This window comes from Alexandromys fortis, unplaced genomic scaffold (assembly GCF_014885135.2).
Source record: "Alexandromys fortis isolate MF-2015 unplaced genomic scaffold, M_Fortis_MF-2015_v1.1 scaffold_195, whole genome shotgun sequence".
Lineage (NCBI taxonomy): Eukaryota > Metazoa > Chordata > Mammalia > Rodentia > Cricetidae > Alexandromys > Alexandromys fortis.
The window spans coordinates 2,642,867-2,663,300 of record NW_026068105.1 but is presented as its reverse complement, the minus strand read 5'-3'; the positions used below and the strand labels follow the sequence as shown (position 1 = coordinate 2,663,300).

Below are 20,434 nucleotides of genomic sequence, written 5' to 3'. Positions count from 1 at the left end.
CACTTACTTTGAAATCTCAAATAAAAACCTGTCCATAGCACATGCCTCCTTCAACAAGGCCACGCCTCCTAATCCTTCCCAAACATGCTGTTGCAAGGAGCTGCTTGTTAGTCCCAGCTTCCCAAAACTGAAATAATAGCACAGAAACTGTATTAATTAAAACACTGCTTGGCCCATTAGCTCTAGCTTCTTATTGGCTAACTCTTACATCTTAATTTAACCCATTTCCATTAATCTGTGTATTGCCACATGACAGTGGCTGACTGGCTCAAGTTCCCAGCGTCTGTCTCTGGCGGCAGCTCCATGGCATCTTTCTCTCTGCCTTCTCTTCCAGCATTCAGTCCAGTTTTCCCTGCCTTCCTAAGTTCTGCCCTATCAGTAGGCCAAAGCAGTTTCTTTATTCATTAACCAATAAAAGCAACATATAGACAGAAGGACCTCCCACACCAACATGCTGACCAACTGGGACCAAGTATTCAAACATCTGATCCTATGAGGGCTATTTTCACTTAAAACACCATACTCTTATTCAAATCAACAATGAAAAAAAGATCATTTGAAGCAAAATTAAAGAAAATAAAAATGTATGGTTTCAAGAGAAAAACACCGTGGAATGTTTTGGCTTGAATGAGAATGACCCCCATAGGAATTTGGACACTCATTCTCCAGTTAGTGGTGCTGCTTAGGAAGGTATATGTTTTTTTTTTTCTTATTGGAGAAAGTATGTCACTGAAGGTGGGCTTTGACAGTTTAAAGACTCAAGCCATTCCCAGTTTGTTCCCTCTCTCTGAATCCTGCTTGTGGTTCAAGATTTGGGATTTCATCTCATTCTTGTCATCTCTCCTCTATTATCATGAATACTATCTGGCATTGTTAATACCAAATAATCTTTTTCTTCTATAAGTTCATGGTGTTATATTACAACAATAGAAAGTAACCAGTACTACTGCCCTCACCAAAGAAGACAAGCATGAGAGAACATTTTTTATCATTTGTGAGTTAGGGTGACATCACTGACACACAGCCCCGTGTTTTGGAAGCTGACCCTACATTCTCCATGAAAAAGGGATAGTGACAACAATATGTGTGGTTCAATTTTTATCTTCTCCAAACTATTGATTCAATCCTTTAAGATGCTGTGAAAGTTAGCTGATCATGTTGTAACTGGAATTAACAAAACAATAATAGAATGAAATTAAAATATAATCCCATGCAGGGCACTGGTGGCACATGTCCTTAATCCCAGGACTTGGGAAACAGAGGCAGGTGGAGTCCAAGGCCAGCCTGGTCTATAGATGAGTTCCAGGACAGCCAGGGGTACACAGAGAAACTCTGTCTTGAAAAATAAAAGTAAGTAAAAATAATGCTAGGAGTATATCACATGTGGTTATGTATGAAATTTATTTTAGATAGCTACATTTCATTTATTTGTGCATTCTAATAATTGGTTGTGAAGTAAAACTTACTGATTATGAGTCGGAGTATACTTTGTACAAACTATCTGGAGGTATAACTTTTTAAGACTTGTTTTTACATTTGACATGTATAGGGGTCCTTTGGTTGCATATATCCTTGAGTATGACATGCATGCAGTTCCTGTGGAGGCCAGAAGAAGGCAGTAGGTATCTCAGGAATGCAGTAAAAGATGGTTGTGAGTCACCATGTGGATGCCTGGAACTGAACACAGGTCTTCAGGTCTTTTGGAAGAGCATCTAGTGCTCTTAACAGCTAAGTAGTCTCACCAGCCCTCACTATCTGGAAGTTTATTGCACATTTAATCAAAGATATATGCTGTATCCTAAGAGCCTTCATCTGACACATTACTGCAACAATAATCTGTACACTTCTCTACCTTTTATTGCTTTTATAGAAGGCTAGATTTAACTATATAGCCCAATGAAAAATCTTTTGTGCAGAAGTACTTGGCAAAGGAAGCATATTAACTAGAACAGTTTTGTAATGTTTTGACATAATGCTCTGATTAACAATCAACTCTTAAGTCCAAAGACTTGCCATTTTCCTGCTAAATATGTGGCTATGTTAAAACACGTGGAGTATTTGCTTTTAATCTTTTTTTCCTCTGGTTATGGTTGTCCTGCAATTCACTCTGTAGACCAGGCCCGCCTCAGATTCAAAGATCCCCCTGCTTCTGCATCCTGAGTGCTGGGTTATCACATCAACCAGAATAAAGCATGCTTCTCCTTCTTCTCTCACAATAAACCCCAAATGAAAGCATTTTCTACTAAATTTCCCCTTTAATTTCTGGCAATAGATAATCCAGCAAAATTTCAGAATAAAAGGATTAGCTTTTTGGCTTTTATTTGCTTAGTTGACTTCTTATTTCCTTCCCAAATACCACACTTACCCTTTAATTGGAACAAAGAATGTGCAGAAGATGTTGTGGCTAGACCTAAGATCATTTGTTGAAAACAGCGAGGCATTGAAAGCAATGCCCACCTCAACTGCTAAGAAAAATGTTGAAGGCAACATAGGATATATATATATATGTGGTTTTGTGTACTGTCCTGAATCAAAACCACCAAAAATCAATTTCCTTTCTTGCAAGACTTCTGTCAAAGGGTTAAGACAAAAGTTCCTCATTCCCTTTTGATACAATATTTGCTGTTATGTTCAATAAACAAGAGGACAGCCTTTGTTCAAGAGATCAATGAGGTCAGGAGCGAGATTGGGACTCTTCTGCACAAATCAGGCCAACTCTTGTGTAAATAACACCAAGGTTCACCTTTTTTTTTTTTATTTCATACTGCACCAGTTCTTAATCATGGAGCCTTCTCTCCAGATTCTCCTGGCATATTTTTTAAAGTTATATTAAATCTGAAGGAATAAATATTTCTAGAACACAAATGTATTTCTGTTTCAATGCTTACTGAATAAATGTTTTGATTATTTTCTCCAGTGAAGAATTACAACTTCTCACCCCAAACTTCACTAGAACTTCAAAGAGTTGCAATGGGAATACTTGATAGGAAATGGGAAGAAAAAGATGGACTATAGAAATGAGAAAGAAAAAAAGCCCAAGTTATCTACCATTGTTTTCAATATCTCAACATTTTTTTCTTTGTTTTAAGAAGACTTAAAAGGAATAGGTTCCCATTTGGAAGCCTTTGATACAAAAACACTTTAAGAAACACTTGAGAGCCAGGTGGTGGTGGCGCACGCCTTTAATCCCAGCACTCACAAAAACCACAAAAAAAAAAAAAGATGCAAAAAATGTACGCAGGCAAAATACTCATACATATGAAATAAATAATTCTTAAAAAAGAAACGCTTGAGAAAATTTGTCAAAATGCAATTTTTTTTTTTTTTTGGTTTTTCGAGACAGGGTTTCTCTGTGGTTTTGGAGCCTGTCCTGGAACTAGCTCCTATAGACCAGGCTGGTCTCTAACTCACAGAGATCCGCCTGCCTCTGCCTCCCAAGTGCTGGGATTAAAGGCGTGCGCCACCACCGCCCGGCTAGAAAAATATGAACGTGTCAAAAATAGAGTTTAGTCCATATATGAGAAGTTCCAGCCAATAAAATGTCATACAGATTATGGAGTTATACAGAGTATGGATAAAGTAATTCACAATGGTTCAATTTTGTTATTGCTAGTTGTACACAGCTTTTGATACTTTTCTCCAGCAACAGAAAGGGTAATACTTGGGTATTTTAATTGTTTCTGCTAAAAATGTGGGTAAGAAAAACTAATTCAAAATAAGAGTAAGAAAACTCTGAATAGAATGTGTAAGTTTTGCTAAACACTGAAATAAGACATGATTTTAATATCAGTTCCATCCCTTCCTATTTAATTCAGTTTTCATGAGTTTATTTCTGGGCCAAACTAAATTACATTTTTAAAATTGAGTAGTAAAAATTTAATTTTGGTTGTACTAAAGAACAAAGCTAGCATATTTAGCTTAAACTATTTAAAAATTACAAAGAATTTTAAAGTTTAGCTAAAACTAAAAATATATCTTTTTGTTTCTAGAAGTTAAGACATAAAATTAATGAGTTTGTTCCTTTGAAGTTTATCATGATCTTTTCTGTTTTTTTTTTAAACCACAGAGATGGTTTAATATTGATTTTTCTTTTATCCAGTGCTACACAAAAACTAATTACAAAATTGAAGACAACTTTAAATTGTAGGTAATAAGTTGGCAGTACAGAACCAGAGGAGGAAACTATTCGTGTGGGTGGTAGGTAATATACAGAAGTCTTGGGTCTGAAGTTGATGGGGAAACCTTAGGAGTTGAGTGTGTACAGAGACTGCAGTAGGTTTTGCCCTAATTTACAGATTCTGTCACCCAGTTAAGCTTCCTGCTTATGGTTGACTCGCAGAAGTTCTTGAAGAAACTGGGATGGATACTGGAGACAAGTACACAGGGAAGTAAGATCCTAAAATACATCTTACAGGTGTAAGATGAGATATCATCTTACACCTGTCAGAATGGCTAAAATCAAAAACACCAATGATAGCCTTTGCTGGAGAGGTTGTGGAGAAAGGGGTACCCTCATCCATTGCTGGTGGGAATGCAAACTTGTGCAACCACTTTGGAAAGCAGTGTGGCGGTTTCTCAGGAAATTCGGGATCAACCTACCCCTGGACACAGCAATGCCACTCTTGGGAATATACCCAAGAGATGCCCGATCATATGACAGGGGCATTTGTTTAACTATGTTCATAGCAGCATTATTTGTAATAGCCAGAACCTGGAAACAACCTAGATGTCCTTCAATGGAAGAATGGATGAAGAAAGTGTGGAATTTATACACATTAGAATACTACTCTGCGGTAAAAAACAATGACTTCTCGAATTTTGCATGCAAATGGATGGAAATAGAAAACACTATCCTGAGTGAGGTAACCCAGACTCAAAAAGATGAACATGGGATGTACTCACTCATAATTGGTTTCTAGAGATAAATAAAGATCTTAAAATACAATTCTTAGAACGAAAGTCAATTCATGACCATTTGGCAAGAATACTTAGAGACTCTGGAAGTTAAATCCTCAAACTAGGTTATACTACCAGGAGGAAACAAGAACTAATTTTAACACTTGGTCATCTCTCACATTTTTTGACTTCAGTCTTGAATTTCTACATTTCTTATTCCATATTCTCCCATTAAAGCTTTGAGTTTCACTGCCACTTATCACATAAAGACACTGACCTGAAGCTGCCAAGAAAATGGCTAAAAGGTGTTACTGCCAGTAAAAGCACCCAACATTCAAGAATCAGTTGAGAACATTTTTCACCAATCTAGTCGATCACCTCATTTCAAAAGGATACATGTCAAAGTAAGAAAACAATATGGATTATAATATGGGTTATAAAACAATATGGATTATAAAAAAGAAATATAAGATAAAAAATAAAAATGGGCTGTGCTAAAAACACCTCTAGTAATTCAAATATGTCAGAATACTAGTTGATTCTAATACTAAGTTGAACTGACTTAAAAAATCTACACTTAAATATTAAAACATATGACAAGTGTTAATCATAAACAGGCATGTGCTTCATTGAAAAATTATCTTAATAACCGTAACACCACTACTTACTCTTACAGAGCTATGTTGTGCTCTTCCACAGACAGTATTACAAAAGGACTCCATTTGTGCAATGGATTGGATTCACAGTATCTTAGTACCTAGATCAAGTTTAATATTGCCCTGAGAATATCAGTCGTGGAATGTATACATAAGGTATGTAAAAATCTATCTTTAAAGCTCTTAGGTGCAATAATTCAAACTGGCAGCAAAAGTGTTATTAGCAATAAAAAAGTCAATACATTTTGTTTCAGCAATACTGGTTTATAGTACTTTTGCAATGAAATATATTAATTCACATTCAACTTCTCTTGCTGGAACCAATGGACTTAGAGAATGGGCTTTTGCTTCTTTAACAACTAGCCCAATCCTGAAAACGGAAGCAGTCACTTGCAATCTTCCACACGGTGTTGTTAGTAGTGCTATGTTCAGTAAGAAGAAAGTTCTGGTTGAAGAAGTGTTTTCTGTTTCCATCAAACTTCACGGCTCCGCTGGTCACAACAAGAATGGTAGTCTGAGACTGGGTAGCTTGCTCTTTAGCAACACAAGAGAAAGATGTCAATTTACATGTCTCAATAAGCTTACGATGTAATGTTAAAGATTTTCATGTTCTGTCCTTTGAGCATACATCCCAAAGTCAAAAATTGAATATTTAAAAAAATATGAAGATGATTTTTCTATCCAGAAAGGTTTATGGGGTACTCTCAAGTTTCGAAATAAAGATTATAAATCTAAACTGACCATTTGTTTCCTATATGTATTAATATTTCATTAGATATCTAACGTCATTCATAGTTTGCTTCTTAAGCCATCCTTCAGGAATTATAAGGGGAAATACCATTATAAATAATCAGTTAAGATAGTAAGTACCCCATCTAGTGGTAAATATTGTATACTACATCTATCTGTTCTGAATCAAATTCTGTCATGTCCTAAGTCGTTCTTTCACAGAACACAGTTCTCTGAAATGTTAACAGACCCTCAAACACATTAATCTATGATATGGTATAGATTTTTTCTGTATACACTCTCCCTTTCAACAAAAAAATCACATTTAGTTGCAATTTCTCATATAAGTTGTAATAACCAATAAGCATACACTATTCCAAACTTAATGGTAGTTCTCTGGAGTGAAAAGCATCAAACAATCCCAAAGCTTGACTGGATAAAGTACTTTTCGTGACACTTCACTTGCTCAAATAAGTAAATCTATCTCCTATTAAAAGTTACTGCTGCTTTAGGTGTAAACCTCAGCGATTACTAACAGCAAATAAAGGAGATACTTTGGAAGATCGTGATCTTACCATGCACTGGTTGGCAGTCCAGCATATTGATTAGGAACTCACTGGAAGGCAACGTCTCAAAAAAATTAGAAAGGGCTTCGTGCCCTGTAACAGCATTTCCATTCCAAATTAGGGTGGCCTTGTCCAAATACATCTTAACAATTGCCTAAAAATAAAGGAAAACTTTGAAGAAATGAATTTTTATGCAACATTTTTTTCTTTAGAAATACAGTAAGAGATTGTAGATGGAATGTAAGCATTTTCCTGACTCTGTCTCCATCTCTACTTCCTTTGCCCCCTTGCTACTGGCAAACAATGTGACCATGATATCTAGCTTGCCTTAAATAGGTATTATCTGACTCAATAGACCTGGTATTTCAGCTTTAGCTTCAATGACAAAAACTTGTATCCCCTCAAATACTAAGAGTTTTACAGTCTTGCTATTTAAAAATATATTAAATGATCACAAATCCCAAACACACCCACTCTCGAACACATTTTCAGTTTCTCCTTTCCAATTTTGAGAATTAAGTCCTAATCTGCTTTCATTCTAGTGACTAAACACATGTGACTCATTTGATGCCTTTATGCTGGGAAGAATTAATTTTTCCAGTGTTGGCATAGTAAGCACCGAAGAGTCCGAAGCACTGAAAGTGGAGTGATGAGAATAAATGTGACGAGGTGCATGTGAGGCAAAATCTAGCAGATTTAACTCTTTTGGGTTAAGTGACACGTTACTTGTTTTATTTTCAAAGTAAAGTTGGATTGAAAGGATTAAACATACCCTTGCACTGATAATGAACTACACTAACTGCTTTTACTTTTGCTCTGTATCCCAGGCTAGCCTCAAATTCAGGATCTGGTCTCAGCCTCCCGAATGTTAGAATTATAGGTATGAATGGAGCTTGGCTCTGCTGCACCCGCAGGATTTCACTATGTTGCTCTACCTGTCCTGCAGCTCACTATGTAGACAAGGATGACCTTAAATTTAGAGATCTGCCTGCTTCTGCTTCCCAGGTTCTGGGATTAAGCACCTGTGCTACTACAAACCCAACAGGCTACTTTAGTTTTGAAAGCAATAAGACAGGACAAATAACAAATATTCATGACAAGGGACAATGAACATCCATTGTCATAGCCTTTCCCACCCCCAGGTCTATGTCAGCTATAGTAATATAGTTTATCTTTTTTCTTAAAAAAGTATTTTTTGGGCGGCGGCGGGCGGAACCAAAGCACGGCGGGCGATGCAGTTGGCGCGGGCCGGACCAGCGGGTGCTGACACAGTGGCAGGCGACGCAGGCAGCAGGGACCAGCTCAACACTGAGAGCAGATCGCCCCAGGACAATTAAATCAAAGAGGTAGTGGAAACAGTTCAAGAATTGAAAACTGAAATGAAAGCAAGGAAGAAAACACAAACGGGGGACCAGCTGGATACGGAAAATCTAGGTCAACGAGCAGAGCCTACAGAAACAAGCATAATCAATAGAATACAAGAAATAGAAGAAAGAATCTCAGATTCTGAAGACACCATAGAGAAAATAAACACACTGATCAAAGAAAACAGCAAAGCAAACAAATTCTCATCACAAAACATTCAGGAAATATGGGACACAATAAAAAGACCAAACCTGAGAATAATAGGAATAGAAGAAGGGGAAGAATTACAGCTCAAAGGCCCAGAAAATATATTTAACAAAATTATGGAAGAAAACTTTCCCAACATAAAGAAAGATATTCCTTTGAATATCCAAGAAGCATACAGAACACCAAACAGACTGGATCAAAGAAAAGCATCCCCTCGCCATATAATAATCAAAACACAAAATATACAGGTTAAAGAAAGAATATTAAGAGCTGCAAAGGAAAAAGGCCAAGTAACTTATAAAGGTAAACCGATCAGACTTACACCTGACTTCTCTATGGAAACCATGAAAGCCAGAAGGTCCTGGATAGAGGTTCTTCAAAAACTAAGAGACCATGGATGCAAACCCAAACTTCTATACCCAGCCAAGCTAGTATTCACTATCAATGGAGAAAACAAGACATTCCAGGATAAGAACAAATTTAAACAATACGTAGCCACAAATCCAGCGCTACAGAAAGTAATAGAAGGAAAATCGCAACCCAAGGAATCCAACATTGCCAACACTGACTACAATAACTCAGGAATCTAGCGAACCTTCACCAGTACAACTCAAAGAAGGGACACACACAAACTCTACTACCGAAAACAGTAAGAATAACCGGAGTAAACAACCACTGGTCACTAATATCACTTAATATTAATGGTCTCAATTCACCTATAAAAAGGCACAGGCTAAGGGATTGGATACGAAAACAGGATCCAACATTCTGCTGTTTGCAAGAAACACATCTCAACCACAAAGACAGGCATCTACTCAGAGTAAAAGGTTGGGAAAAGGTCTTTCAAGCAAATGGTCCTAACAAAAAAGCAGGTGTGGCCATACTAATTTCCAACAAAACTGACTTCAAACTAAAATCAATCAGAAGAGATCGAGATGGACACTTTATACTCATAACAGGAACAATTCATCAGGATGACATCTCAATCCTGAATATCTATGCCCCTAATATAAAAGCACCCACTTATGTAAAAGAAATATTTCTAAAACTCAAGGCAGACATAAAACCACACACACTAATAGTAGGAGACTTCAACACACCTCTCTCTCCAATGGACAGGTCAATCAGACAGAAACCTAATAGAGAATTAAGAGAATTATTGGAGGTAATGAAGCAAATGGACTTAACAGACATCTACAGAACACTCCACCCAAATAGGAAAGAATATACCTTCTTCTCTGCAGCTCATGGAACCTTCTCAAAAATTGACCATATACTCGGAAACAAAGGAAACCTCCACAGATACAAAAGAATATCAGTGTCCACCTGTGTCTTATCAGATCACCACGGATTAAAGTTAGATGGCAACAACTATGCTACCCCCAGAAAGCCGACAAACTCATGGAAACTGAACAGTCAACTACTGAACCACACCTGGGTCAAGGAAGAAATTAAGAAAGAAATTAAAGTCTTCCTTGAATTTAATGAAAATAAAGAGACAACATACTCAAACCTATGGGACACGATGAAAGCAGTGCTAAGAGGAAAGTTCATAGCACTAAGTGCCCACTTAAAGAAAACAGAGAAAGCATACATTGGGGACTTAATGGCACACCTGAAAGCTTTAGAAAAAAAAGAAGCAGAGGTGCCCAGAAGGAGTAGAAGACTGGAAATAATCAAACTGAGGGCAGAAATCAACAAAATAGAAACACAGAAAACAGTCCAAAGAATCAATGAAACAAAAAGTTGGTTCTTGGAGAAAATCAACAAGATCGACAAACCCCTATCCAAACTAACTAAACAACAGAGAGAGAACACGCAAATAAATAAAATCAGAAATGAAAGGGGGGACATAACCACAGACACAGAGGAAATCCAGAGAATCATTAGATCTTACTATAAAAGCCTGTATGCCACAAAACTGGAAAATGCAAAAGAAATGGACATTTTTTTAGATAAGTACCATATACCAAAGCTAAACCAAGACCAGGTGAATGATCTAAATAGACCTGTTAGTCGCGAAGAACTAGAAACTGTTATCAAAAATCTCCCTTCCAAAAAAAGCCCAGGACCAGATGGGTTCAACGCAGAATTCTACCAGAACTTCCAAGAAGAGCTAATACCTATACTCCTTAACGTATTTCACAATATAGAAACAGAAAAGTCATTGCCAAATTCCTTTTATGAAGCTACAGTTACCCTGATACCAAAACCACACAAAGACCCAACCAAGAAAGAGAATTACAGGCCTATCTCACTCATGAATATCGACGCAAAAATTCTCAATAAAATACTGGCAAACCGAATTCAAGAACACATCAGAAAAATTATCCATTATGATCAAGTAGGCTTCATCCCAGAGATGCAGGGCTGGTTCAACATACGCAAATCTATCAATGTAATCCACCATATAAATAGACTGAAAGAAAAAAACCATATGATCATTTCATTAGATGCGGAAAAAGCATTCGACAAAATTCAACACCCCTTTATGATAAAGGTCTTGGAGAGAATAGGGATACAAGGGTCATACCTAAATATAATAAAAGCTATCTACAGCAAACCGACAGCTAACATTAAATTAAATGGAGAAAAACTCAAAGCCATCCCACTAAAATCAGGAACAAGACAAGGATGTCCACTCTCTCCATACCTCTTCAATATAGTGCTTGAAGTTCTAGCAATAGCAATAAGACAACATAAGGGGATCAAGGGGATTCGTATTGGAAAGGAAGAAGTTAAGCTTTCGTTATTTGCAGATGACATGATAGTATACATAAGCGACCCCAAAAATTCTACCAAAGAACTCCTACAGCTGATAAACACCTTTAGTAGCGTGGCTGGATACAAGATCAACTCCAAAAAATCAGTTGCCTTCCTATACACTAAGGATAAGGAAACAGAGAGGGAAATCACAGAAGCATCACCTTTCACGATAGCCACAAAGAGCATAAAATATCTTGGGGTAACCCTGACCAAGGAAGTGAAAGATCTATTTGACAAGAACTTCAAGTCTTTGAAGAAAGAAATAGAGGAGGACACCAGAAAATGGAAGGACCTCCCTTGCTCTTGGATTGGGAGGATCAACATAGTAAAAATGGCAATTCTACCAAAAGCAATCTATAGATTCAATGCAATCCCCATCAAAATCCCATCAAAATTCTTCACAGATCTGGAGAAGACAATAATCAACTTTATATGGAAAAACAAAAAACCCAGGATAGCCAAAACAATCTTATACAATAAAGGAACGTCTGGAGGCATTACCATCCCTGACTTCAAACTCTATTACAGAGCTACAGTATTGAAAACAGCTTGGTATTGGCATAAAAACAGAGAAGTCGACCAATGGAATCGAATAGAAGACCCTGACTTTAACCCACAAACATATGAACACCTGATTTTCGATAAAGGAGCTAAAAGTATACAATGGAAAAAAGAGAGCATCTTCAACAAATTGTGCTGGCAAAACTGGATGTCAATCTGTAGAAGAATGAAAATAGACCCATATCTATCACCATGCACAAAACTCAAGTCCAAGTGGGTGAAAGACCTCAATATCAGTCCAAACACACTGAACCTGATTGAAGAGAAAGTGGGAAGTACTCTACAACACGTGGGCACAGGAGACCACTTCCTACGTATAACCCCAGCAGCACAGACAGTAAGGGCCTCATTGAATAAATGGGACCTCCTGAGACTGAGAAGCTTCTGTAAAGCAAAGGACACTGTTGCTAAGACAGAAAGGCAACCCACTGACTGGGAGAAGATCTTCACCAACCCCACAACTGACAAAGGTCTGATCTCCAAAATATATAAAGAACTCAAGAAACTAGACCGTAAAAGGCTAATCAACCCAATTATAAAATGGGGCACTGAGTTGAACAGAGATCTCTCAACAGAAGAAGTTCAAATGGCCAAAAGACACCTAAGGTCATGCTCAACTTCCTTAGCGATCAGGGAAATGCAAATCAAGACAACTTTAAGATACCATCTTACACCTGTCAGAATGGCAAAAATCAAAAACACCAATGATAGCCTTTGCTGGAGAGGTTGTGGAGAAAGGGGTACACTCATCCATTGCTGGTGGGAATGCAAACTTGTGCAACCACTCTGGAAAGCAGTGTGGAGGTTTCTCAGGAAATTTGGGATCAACCTACCCATGGACCCAGCAATACCACTCTTGGGAATATACCCAAGAGAGGCCTTATCACACAACAAAAGTATATGCTCTACTATGTTTATAGCAGCATTGTTTGTAATAGCCAGAACCTGGAAACAACCTAGATGCCCTTCAATTGAAGAATGGATGAAGAAAGTATGGAATATATACATATTAGAGTACTACTCAGCAGTAAAAAACAAGGACTTCTTGAAGTTTGCAGGCAAATGGATGGAAATAGAAAACACCATCCTGAGTGAGGTAAGCCAGACCCAAAAAGAGGAACATGGGATGTTCTCACTCATATTTGGTTTCTAGCCATAAATAAAGGACATTGAACCTATAATTCGGGTTCTTAGAGAAGCTAAATAAGAAGGAGAACCCAAAGAAAATCATATAGGCATCCTCCTGAATATTAAACTTCATCAGGCGATGAAAGGAGACAGAGACAGAGACCCACATTGGAGCACCGGACTGAAATCTCAAGGTCCAAATCAGGAGCAGAAGGAGAGAGAGCACAAGCAAGGAACTCAGGACCGCGAGGGGTGCACCCATACACTGAGACAATGGGGATGTTCTATCAGGAACTCACCAAGGCCAGCTGGCCTGGGTCTGAAAAAGCCTGGGTCAAAACTGGTCTCGCTGAACATAGCGGACAAGGAGGACTACTGAGACCTCAAGAACAATGGCAACGGGTTTTTGATTCTACTGGACCTATTGGTTTCGTGGGAGCCTAGGCAGTTTCGTGGATGCTCACCTTACTAGACCTGGATGGAGGTGGGTGGTCCTTGGACTTCCCACAGGGCAGAGAACCCTGATTGCTTTTTGGGCTGACGAGGGAGGGGGACTTGATTGGGGGAGGGGAGGCGGCGGTGGGGAAGAGACAGAAATCTTTAATAAATAAATAAATAAATAAATAAATAAATAAATAAATAAATAAAAATTAAAAGAAAATGTATTTTTTTAAATAATAAAAGAGTTCTGTACTGGTAGGAAACCAAGGCAAGACTATTTGATCACATACTGAAATAATTCCTTTATAAAAGTAGAGTTGAGAGGTAAATTATAATGGAAAATCTGATCTGAAACCTGATCTATTAAAAACTAAAAGCATATACATCACTTGGATCCTTATTGTGAACATCAGCTATAGCTGTAAACTTTAATCAGAATTTTTTATTAGTATACAAAATAAAAGAGGAAAACCAGGAGACATCCCTGAAATTGTAGACCATTCCACACTGCGCTATTTATTAAACTCAAGGGGCTAAAAGAACCTGATCAACTTTTTAAGTACAGGTGTGCTGGACTCAGTGTTATACACAGTATTTAATCTCTGAGCTGCGGACTTAGGGCAGGGGTAGGGTACTCACATAGTTTGTTAAGGCCATGAGTTTAATTTCTAGCATTGCAAAATTTTTCCCCCTTAAAAGTAAAATGACCTTAAAAAAACTTGAGACTTTGCCTAAGAGCATGGTACTTGATAAAGGCAAACTTAAGGACATTATTTCTAAGCTGATTTCCCCCCTAATACCTTACACATACAGTCTATAAGCAACTTGCTTTCTTTTTTATTACATTTTAACAACAATATAATAAAATGGGATTCCTATTTTTAGCAGGTTATATCTTTTTTAGGGCAAAATGGTTTTTGGCAACACAAAAATATTATCTTTTAATTAAAAAATTCTTCTTAAACTAAATAAACTGGAGCATGTGTAGATAAATATACCTATTTCCCTCTTCTTTTTATACATAAATTCAAGGTTTAAGTGTGTCTATTTTTAGATTACAAAGGACATTCACTTTGAATTTTGGCTTGCCTTTTGCAAGTGGCTTTTAATTTCCAATCACTGTAATTCTTATGTGCCTGCTCTGATGCAGTTCTCCTGCTCACACCCTTATATCTGAGTCCCCCATACTTATATTCCCAGGGTCAGTTCTATTGTTTTACCCAGTCAAGGTACAGGGCCCTCTCTTTTGATTGCTGTAGGGGGCATACAGAGGAGGGGGTAGGCTATCCTGCTCTCATGCCTTCAGGGATTGTTCACCTGTGATCCTCCCCAGTGTCCTGCTCAGATATTTTATTTTAGCTTCAAATAACTCCAATCTTGAACTATAGTAATACTTTGAATTTACTTATGTTTTTATATTTTAACTATGTTTTTAATACCAAAACAACAAAAATATCCTCTTTATTTAAGAAGAATCCTCAAAAGCTGATGTCCAAGATGGCATGTATATTGCTGCATGGTAATCTACAGTTTAACATTCGAACATGGAATTAAGACACATGGTTCAAGAAAACACATTTTTAATTTCATGCCAGTAAAGCAAGTGTGCCTTTCATAAATTATCATTAAAAATATTATTTGTTTGTTATTTTTTTCATGTCTGATCAATTGAAAGGCATTTGTTGGCCTCTTTAAGCTAATTTGGACTGAAGGACCAACCTGTGTAATAAACTAACACCTCTCTTTATTCAGGAGGCCTCTCCCGTTTGAATCTAATCTTTATCAATCTTGACAGCATTCACAGCTTTTCTTCTGTGAAAACAAAGGCAAAACCTCTTCTCTAATGGAATACATATACTGGTTTCCATTCTGAGGTCAACACATCTTTGAAATACACATATGTATACCATATGAAATTACCACTTCCTTAAATCTCCTCAAATCCAGTATTTCTCTAGGAGTCCATTTAACTTCTTCATAATCTTGGAGATGCCTACTGTCTGATGTTAGTTCTTGTATAGTAACTGACTAAGCTAAAGTTGGTTTTCTAAGAACCTTGTCCCACCCCTCTTCAGTTTCATCATGTGCTGGCATGGTAGATTCTTGTCTAAATTCCTCTGTCTTTGGGCATTTTTATTTTCACTCATAAGTCTTTCTAAGACTTGTACCTTATCAATCCACTGTTCATATTTGGTATAATTATTAAACCATTTCTCATATTTGGCATAAAAAACCCACTATGGCTATTAGGGATAAAATACAAATTTCCAAACTGACAGTAATTATTAGTACTATGTCAATCTCAGTTAAGCCATTTATCTTTTCATTTTCTGCTTCTGTTTTCAAGTCATCTAAAGTAGCACTATATAGGGTCATAAAGCCCTGTATTATGATATTTCCCATCCTTAACATGGGGAAGAGTTTTCCTTTTCATGTTAGATTCTTTCCCTGAGAACTTCCCAGGTATCTTACCAAATCTTATGACTTCTCAGTTTGTCCATAGCTTACATAATTTCCCTGTCCATGTGGCTGTGCCAGATAGTAGGTGACAAATGTTGTTTTTAACAAAATCTTTTATTTATTTATTCATTTATTTATTATTTATTTATTTTTGTTGAAAAAATTTCTGCCTCCTCCCTGCCTCCCATTTCCCTCCCACTCCTCCCACTCCTCTTCCCCTCCTCCCACTCCTCTTCCCCTCCTCCCACTCCTTTTCCCCTCCCCCCACTCCTCTCCCCCTCTCCCCACTCCTCTCCCATTCCCCCCCACTCCATTCCCCCTTCCTCTCGAGTCTGAAGAGCAGTCTGGATTCCCTGCCCTGTGGGAAGTCCAAGGTCCTCCACCTCCATCCAGGTCCAGGAAGGTGAGCATCCAAACTGCCTAGGCTCCCACAAAGCCAGAACATGAAGTAGGATCAAAACCCCATGCCATTGTCCTTGGCTTCTCAGCATCCTTCACTGTCCGCCATATTCAGAGAGTCCGGTTTTATCCCATGCTTTTTCAGTCACAGTCTAGCTGGCCTTGGTGAGCTCCCAATAGATCAGCCCCACTGTCACAGTGTGTGGGTTCACCCCTCGCGGTCCTGACTTCCTTGCTCATGTTCTCCCTCCTTCTGCTCCTCACTTGGACCTTGGGAGCTCAGTCCAGTGCTCCAATGTGGGTCTCTGTCTATATCTCCATCCATCGCCAGATTCATATCCAGGCAGATGACTATATGTTTTTCTTTGGGTTTACCTCCTTATTTAGCTTCTCTAGGATCACAAATTATAGGCTCATTGTCCTTTATTTATGGTTAGAAACCAATTATGAGTGAGTACATTCCATGTTCATCTTTTTGGGTCTGGGTTACCTCACTCAGGATAGTGTTTTCTATTTCCATCCATTTGCATGCAAAATTCATGATGTCATTGTTTTTTACCACTGAGTAGTACTCTAATATGTATATATTCCACTTTCTTCATCCATTCTTCCATTGAAGGGCATCTAGGTTTTTCCAGGTTCTGGCTATTACAAACAATGCTGCTATGAATATAGTTGAAGAAACGCTTTTGTCATATGATAGGGCATCTCTTGGGTATATTCCCAAGAGTGGTATTACTGGGTCTTGGGAATTTCCTGAGAAATTGCCACACTGATTTCCAAAGCGGTTGCACAAGTTTGCATTCCCACCAGCAATGGATGAGTGTACCCCTTACTCCACAACCTCTCCAGCAAAGGCTATCATTGGTGTTTTTGATTTTAGCCATTCTGACAGGTGTAAGATGGTATCTCAAAGTTGTTTTGATTTGCATTTCCCTGATCACTAAGGAGGCTGAGCATGACCTTAAGTGTCTTTTGGTCATTTGAACTTCTGTTGAGAATTCTCTGTTCAGTTCAGTGTCCCATTTTTTTTAAATTGGGTTAATTAGCATTTTAAAGTCTAGTTTCTCGAATTCTTTATATATTTTGGAGATCAGACCTTTGTCAGTTGTGGGGTTGGTGAAGATTTTCCCCCAGTCAGTGGGTTGCCTTTTTGTCTTAGTGACGGTGTCCTTTGCATTACAGAAGCTTCTCAGTTTCAGGAGGTCCCATTTATTCAATGTTGCCCTTAATGTCTGTGTTGCTGGGCTTATACGTAGGGAGTTGATCTCCTGTGCCCATAAGTTGTAGAGTACTTCCCACTTTCTCTTCTATCAGGTTCAGTGTGTTCAGATTGATATTGAGGTCTTTCATCCATTTGGACTTGAGTTTTGTGCATGGTGATAGATATGGATCTATTTTCATTCTTTTACAGGTTGACATCCAGGTATGCCAGCACCATTTTTAACAAAATATTAATTGTTCAATTTTATCAATAAAGACTCAGGAGTCAGATGCTGGGGTGAAAGCTTGCTAGCTCAGAGAGGCAGAGAAAGCACTCAGATGGCCTTTCTCCTCATCTGATGTCCCAGAATGTCCAGATGTCCCTTTCTCACAAGACTCCTCAAACAGAATGTTCCTCGCTTCTACTTCCTGTGTGTCTCCCTACCCATCCTCCTGACTCCCTCTCATTCTCTATTTCTTTTCGTGATAATCCTATATTCACTTTCTGTCAACTGCTCCACCTCTTGACCTATTGTTGACTTTATTTAATCCTGTTTACAATATTTAAGCAGAAAACCCTTGGGTTAAATGTGCTACAAATGAGCCACACCACAACTAGAAACCGTTTTTTTTCCAGTAAATAATGCACTCTTGGGGTTTACAGTGTGATCAAATATCCTGCAACATTATATTTTTATTATCTGAAACAATTTTTTAAATTTAAATATATTTTGATCATATTTTCCCCTCCTCCAAGTCCTCCAAATCCTTTCCCTTGCTTCCCAAGTAGTAGTTTCTCAAAAAAAAGCAAAACAAACACCGAATACAGTAAAAAAAAAAAAACCTCAAACCAAGAAAACAAAATAAAACAACACCAAAAAAGAAAAAAAACCTCACCAAACTGTAACAAAATAAAAACAACTCTTAAAGAATGTGTGTACAGTAATTACTTATGTAGGTCAGATAAATGATATTTAAACAAAGAAATGGCACTTAAACAAAGAGCAAGAGAAACTAAAAAACTCACATGTCTTCTTTTGTCCATCGTCTCATAGTAAATATTGATGAATTCCTCAGCAGCAATACATGCTTGTTCCACGCAAGTTTTAAAATCCTACAAGAAAAATTTCACAAAGGTAAATCATACACGAAATATGCAGCAGAAGTTCTTGATCTATATTCATCACTGTAAAGCTGCACATGAAATCAACTATCACATATATTTGAGTATCATAGAGGTCAAGGCACAAATACTTTCAGATTTAAAAGCAATCTGCTCCTAGTTTTTGGTCTATGTCTTTAGAACGTATTCATCTGTCCTTTTTTTCACCCTTCACACATAACTCTAAGATCTTTGATTGGCAACTAAGTAAAAAAAAAAAAAACTAGTGTTTTATAAACCATTCACCTACAAAAGGATACCATAGGGATAGTAACTCAAGGGTGAGTGTGTGTAGAAACAAGGTGTGAGGGGTGGACAGTCACTGCTGAGTTTCAACTTAGGACCAAACTCAAAAGTTAGTGAGTTTTTTTTTTAAAGGTAAGTATGACATGAAAGTCTAAGTGGCCTCACTCAGAAATTTTTCTTACATAAACATTCACTGGTGTTAGTAAATGAACTGCAAAAACCAAGAAATGAAACTTCTCAGAGTGGTCTTGCAAAAAGATCCCTTAAGTAACTTTGCCCCCACCGTTTACTGAGAAGTTCTATTTATTTGAATTAAAAATAATCGTCATTCTTTAATCGGAAGATTCTAACTTTTAAAAGGCCTCCCCCCCCCCGGGGGAGGGGGGTGCTGGCAGACCAGACTCTGATTCACCGCTTGTTCAGGTGTCCAAGCTCCTTGCTCTGTATTCAAGTCCTACTTGTGCCTTCCCTTCCCTCTGCTGCCCAGGCCCTAGCTTCTTAATATGCCATAATGTCACACACTCACCATAGTAGAGGAGGACATCGGGGTACTTGGGGTGCCTGAAATGGTATGCTTCGCCAGCTGAGATATCAACTCCTCCTCACATATCTGGCTACTTTGACTGTGAAAAGATGAAATGTTTAGCAAGAAAATGAAACCTGCAAAAGGCACGTATTTTTCAACCTGCCCATTGTATCCCGATGTTAAAATCACCCCGATGTTCCAACGTTAAACAGCAGTTCCCTTCAGTTTCAACCCATTCCACCCATCTGTTTTAATTACTTGCACACTGTTCGCTTAGCATAAAGGAGAGAAACAGACAAAACCAAAAATAAATCATCCAAAAAATCCCAACAAAACAATGTAAAAACAAAACAACCCCCACCTCACTCCCATAAAAACAAACACCTTGTTCTTGTAATCTTAATACGGAAAACAAATGCATCTCAGTTTTCCAGTTTCCTGCCCTTGCACAAGTTAAAAATAAAGGGCCCAGTTACGGGCATGGCTTATTCCAGGAGGCAGGCCAATGAGAAACGAAATAACCTAGGTTAGTAGCCAACAGGAAAAGGGGGCAGAACTTGAGAAAAGGATAAGAAAAACCGCCTACTACATGAGGGGCTGGAACACCACTTAAAGTTCTAGAATGTTCTTCATTCTGTGTCTGTTACTAACGCCATAGTTGAATGCCTGAAAATTTTCTGTTTAAAACACATATATTTTACTTACTCCCTCCACACTGAGAGAATTAAATGTCAAGCACTCCCCCCAAAACAAAACAAAACAAAAACAAACAAGCACTTTTCTAAGCATTTTTAATTATTTATGGAAACTTTGAGTTAAAGGCTATTTTTTACCGTAACATTATTAAAACAGTGATTAACCAGTGACTAGCTATGATTTAAGCTCAAGTAATGAAAATGCCGCCGTGACAAACTAGTATCAGTACCCTCCCCCCACTTCCCGTGCCATTTCTTAAAACGGTTTATCCCAACATGGCCCTGACAGACTTCTGAACTTTGAATCAAATATTTCTATAAACTTACTATTGGTAGCTTATTTGTGATTCTTGAGAAGAACAGCCAGCTCTTTCATAGAGCTTGTCCCCACGGGACCAGTCGCTACTGTATTTCTTCATATTTTTAGT

The 20,434-nt window shown here is 37.9% G+C and overlaps 1 protein-coding gene across 1 annotated transcript; it reads right to left on the bottom strand.

The window, feature by feature from the left end:
* Positions 1-5,904: 5,904 nt before the first annotated feature.
* On the bottom strand, positions 5,905-20,425 carry Nxt2 (nuclear transport factor 2 like export factor 2). The gene is made up of 5 exons (XM_050124058.1): positions 20,334-20,425; positions 19,312-19,408; positions 18,405-18,491; positions 6,857-7,001; positions 5,905-6,086 (listed from the first exon to the last, which is right to left on the bottom strand). The coding sequence occupies exons 1-5, from the start codon at positions 20,423-20,425 to the stop codon at positions 5,905-5,907; spliced, it is 603 nt and encodes a 200-aa protein (XP_049980015.1).
* Positions 20,426-20,434: the final 9 nt, after the last annotated feature.

Bases quoted from the DNA above. Each gene is read 5' to 3' on its own strand.
- Nxt2 (XM_050124058.1), bottom strand. From the start codon at position 20,425: ATGAAGAAATACAGTAGCGACTGGTCCCGTGGGGACAAGCTCTATGAA. The intron at 19,409-20,333 runs GTAAGTTTATAG...ATCTTTTCACAG, and splicing joins TCACAAATAAGCTACCAATA to TCAAAGTAGCCAGATATGTG. The intron at 7,002-18,404 runs GTGAGTTTTTTA...CTTTATTTTTAG, and splicing joins CGATGGACAAAAGAAGACAT to GCAATTGTTAAGATGTATTT.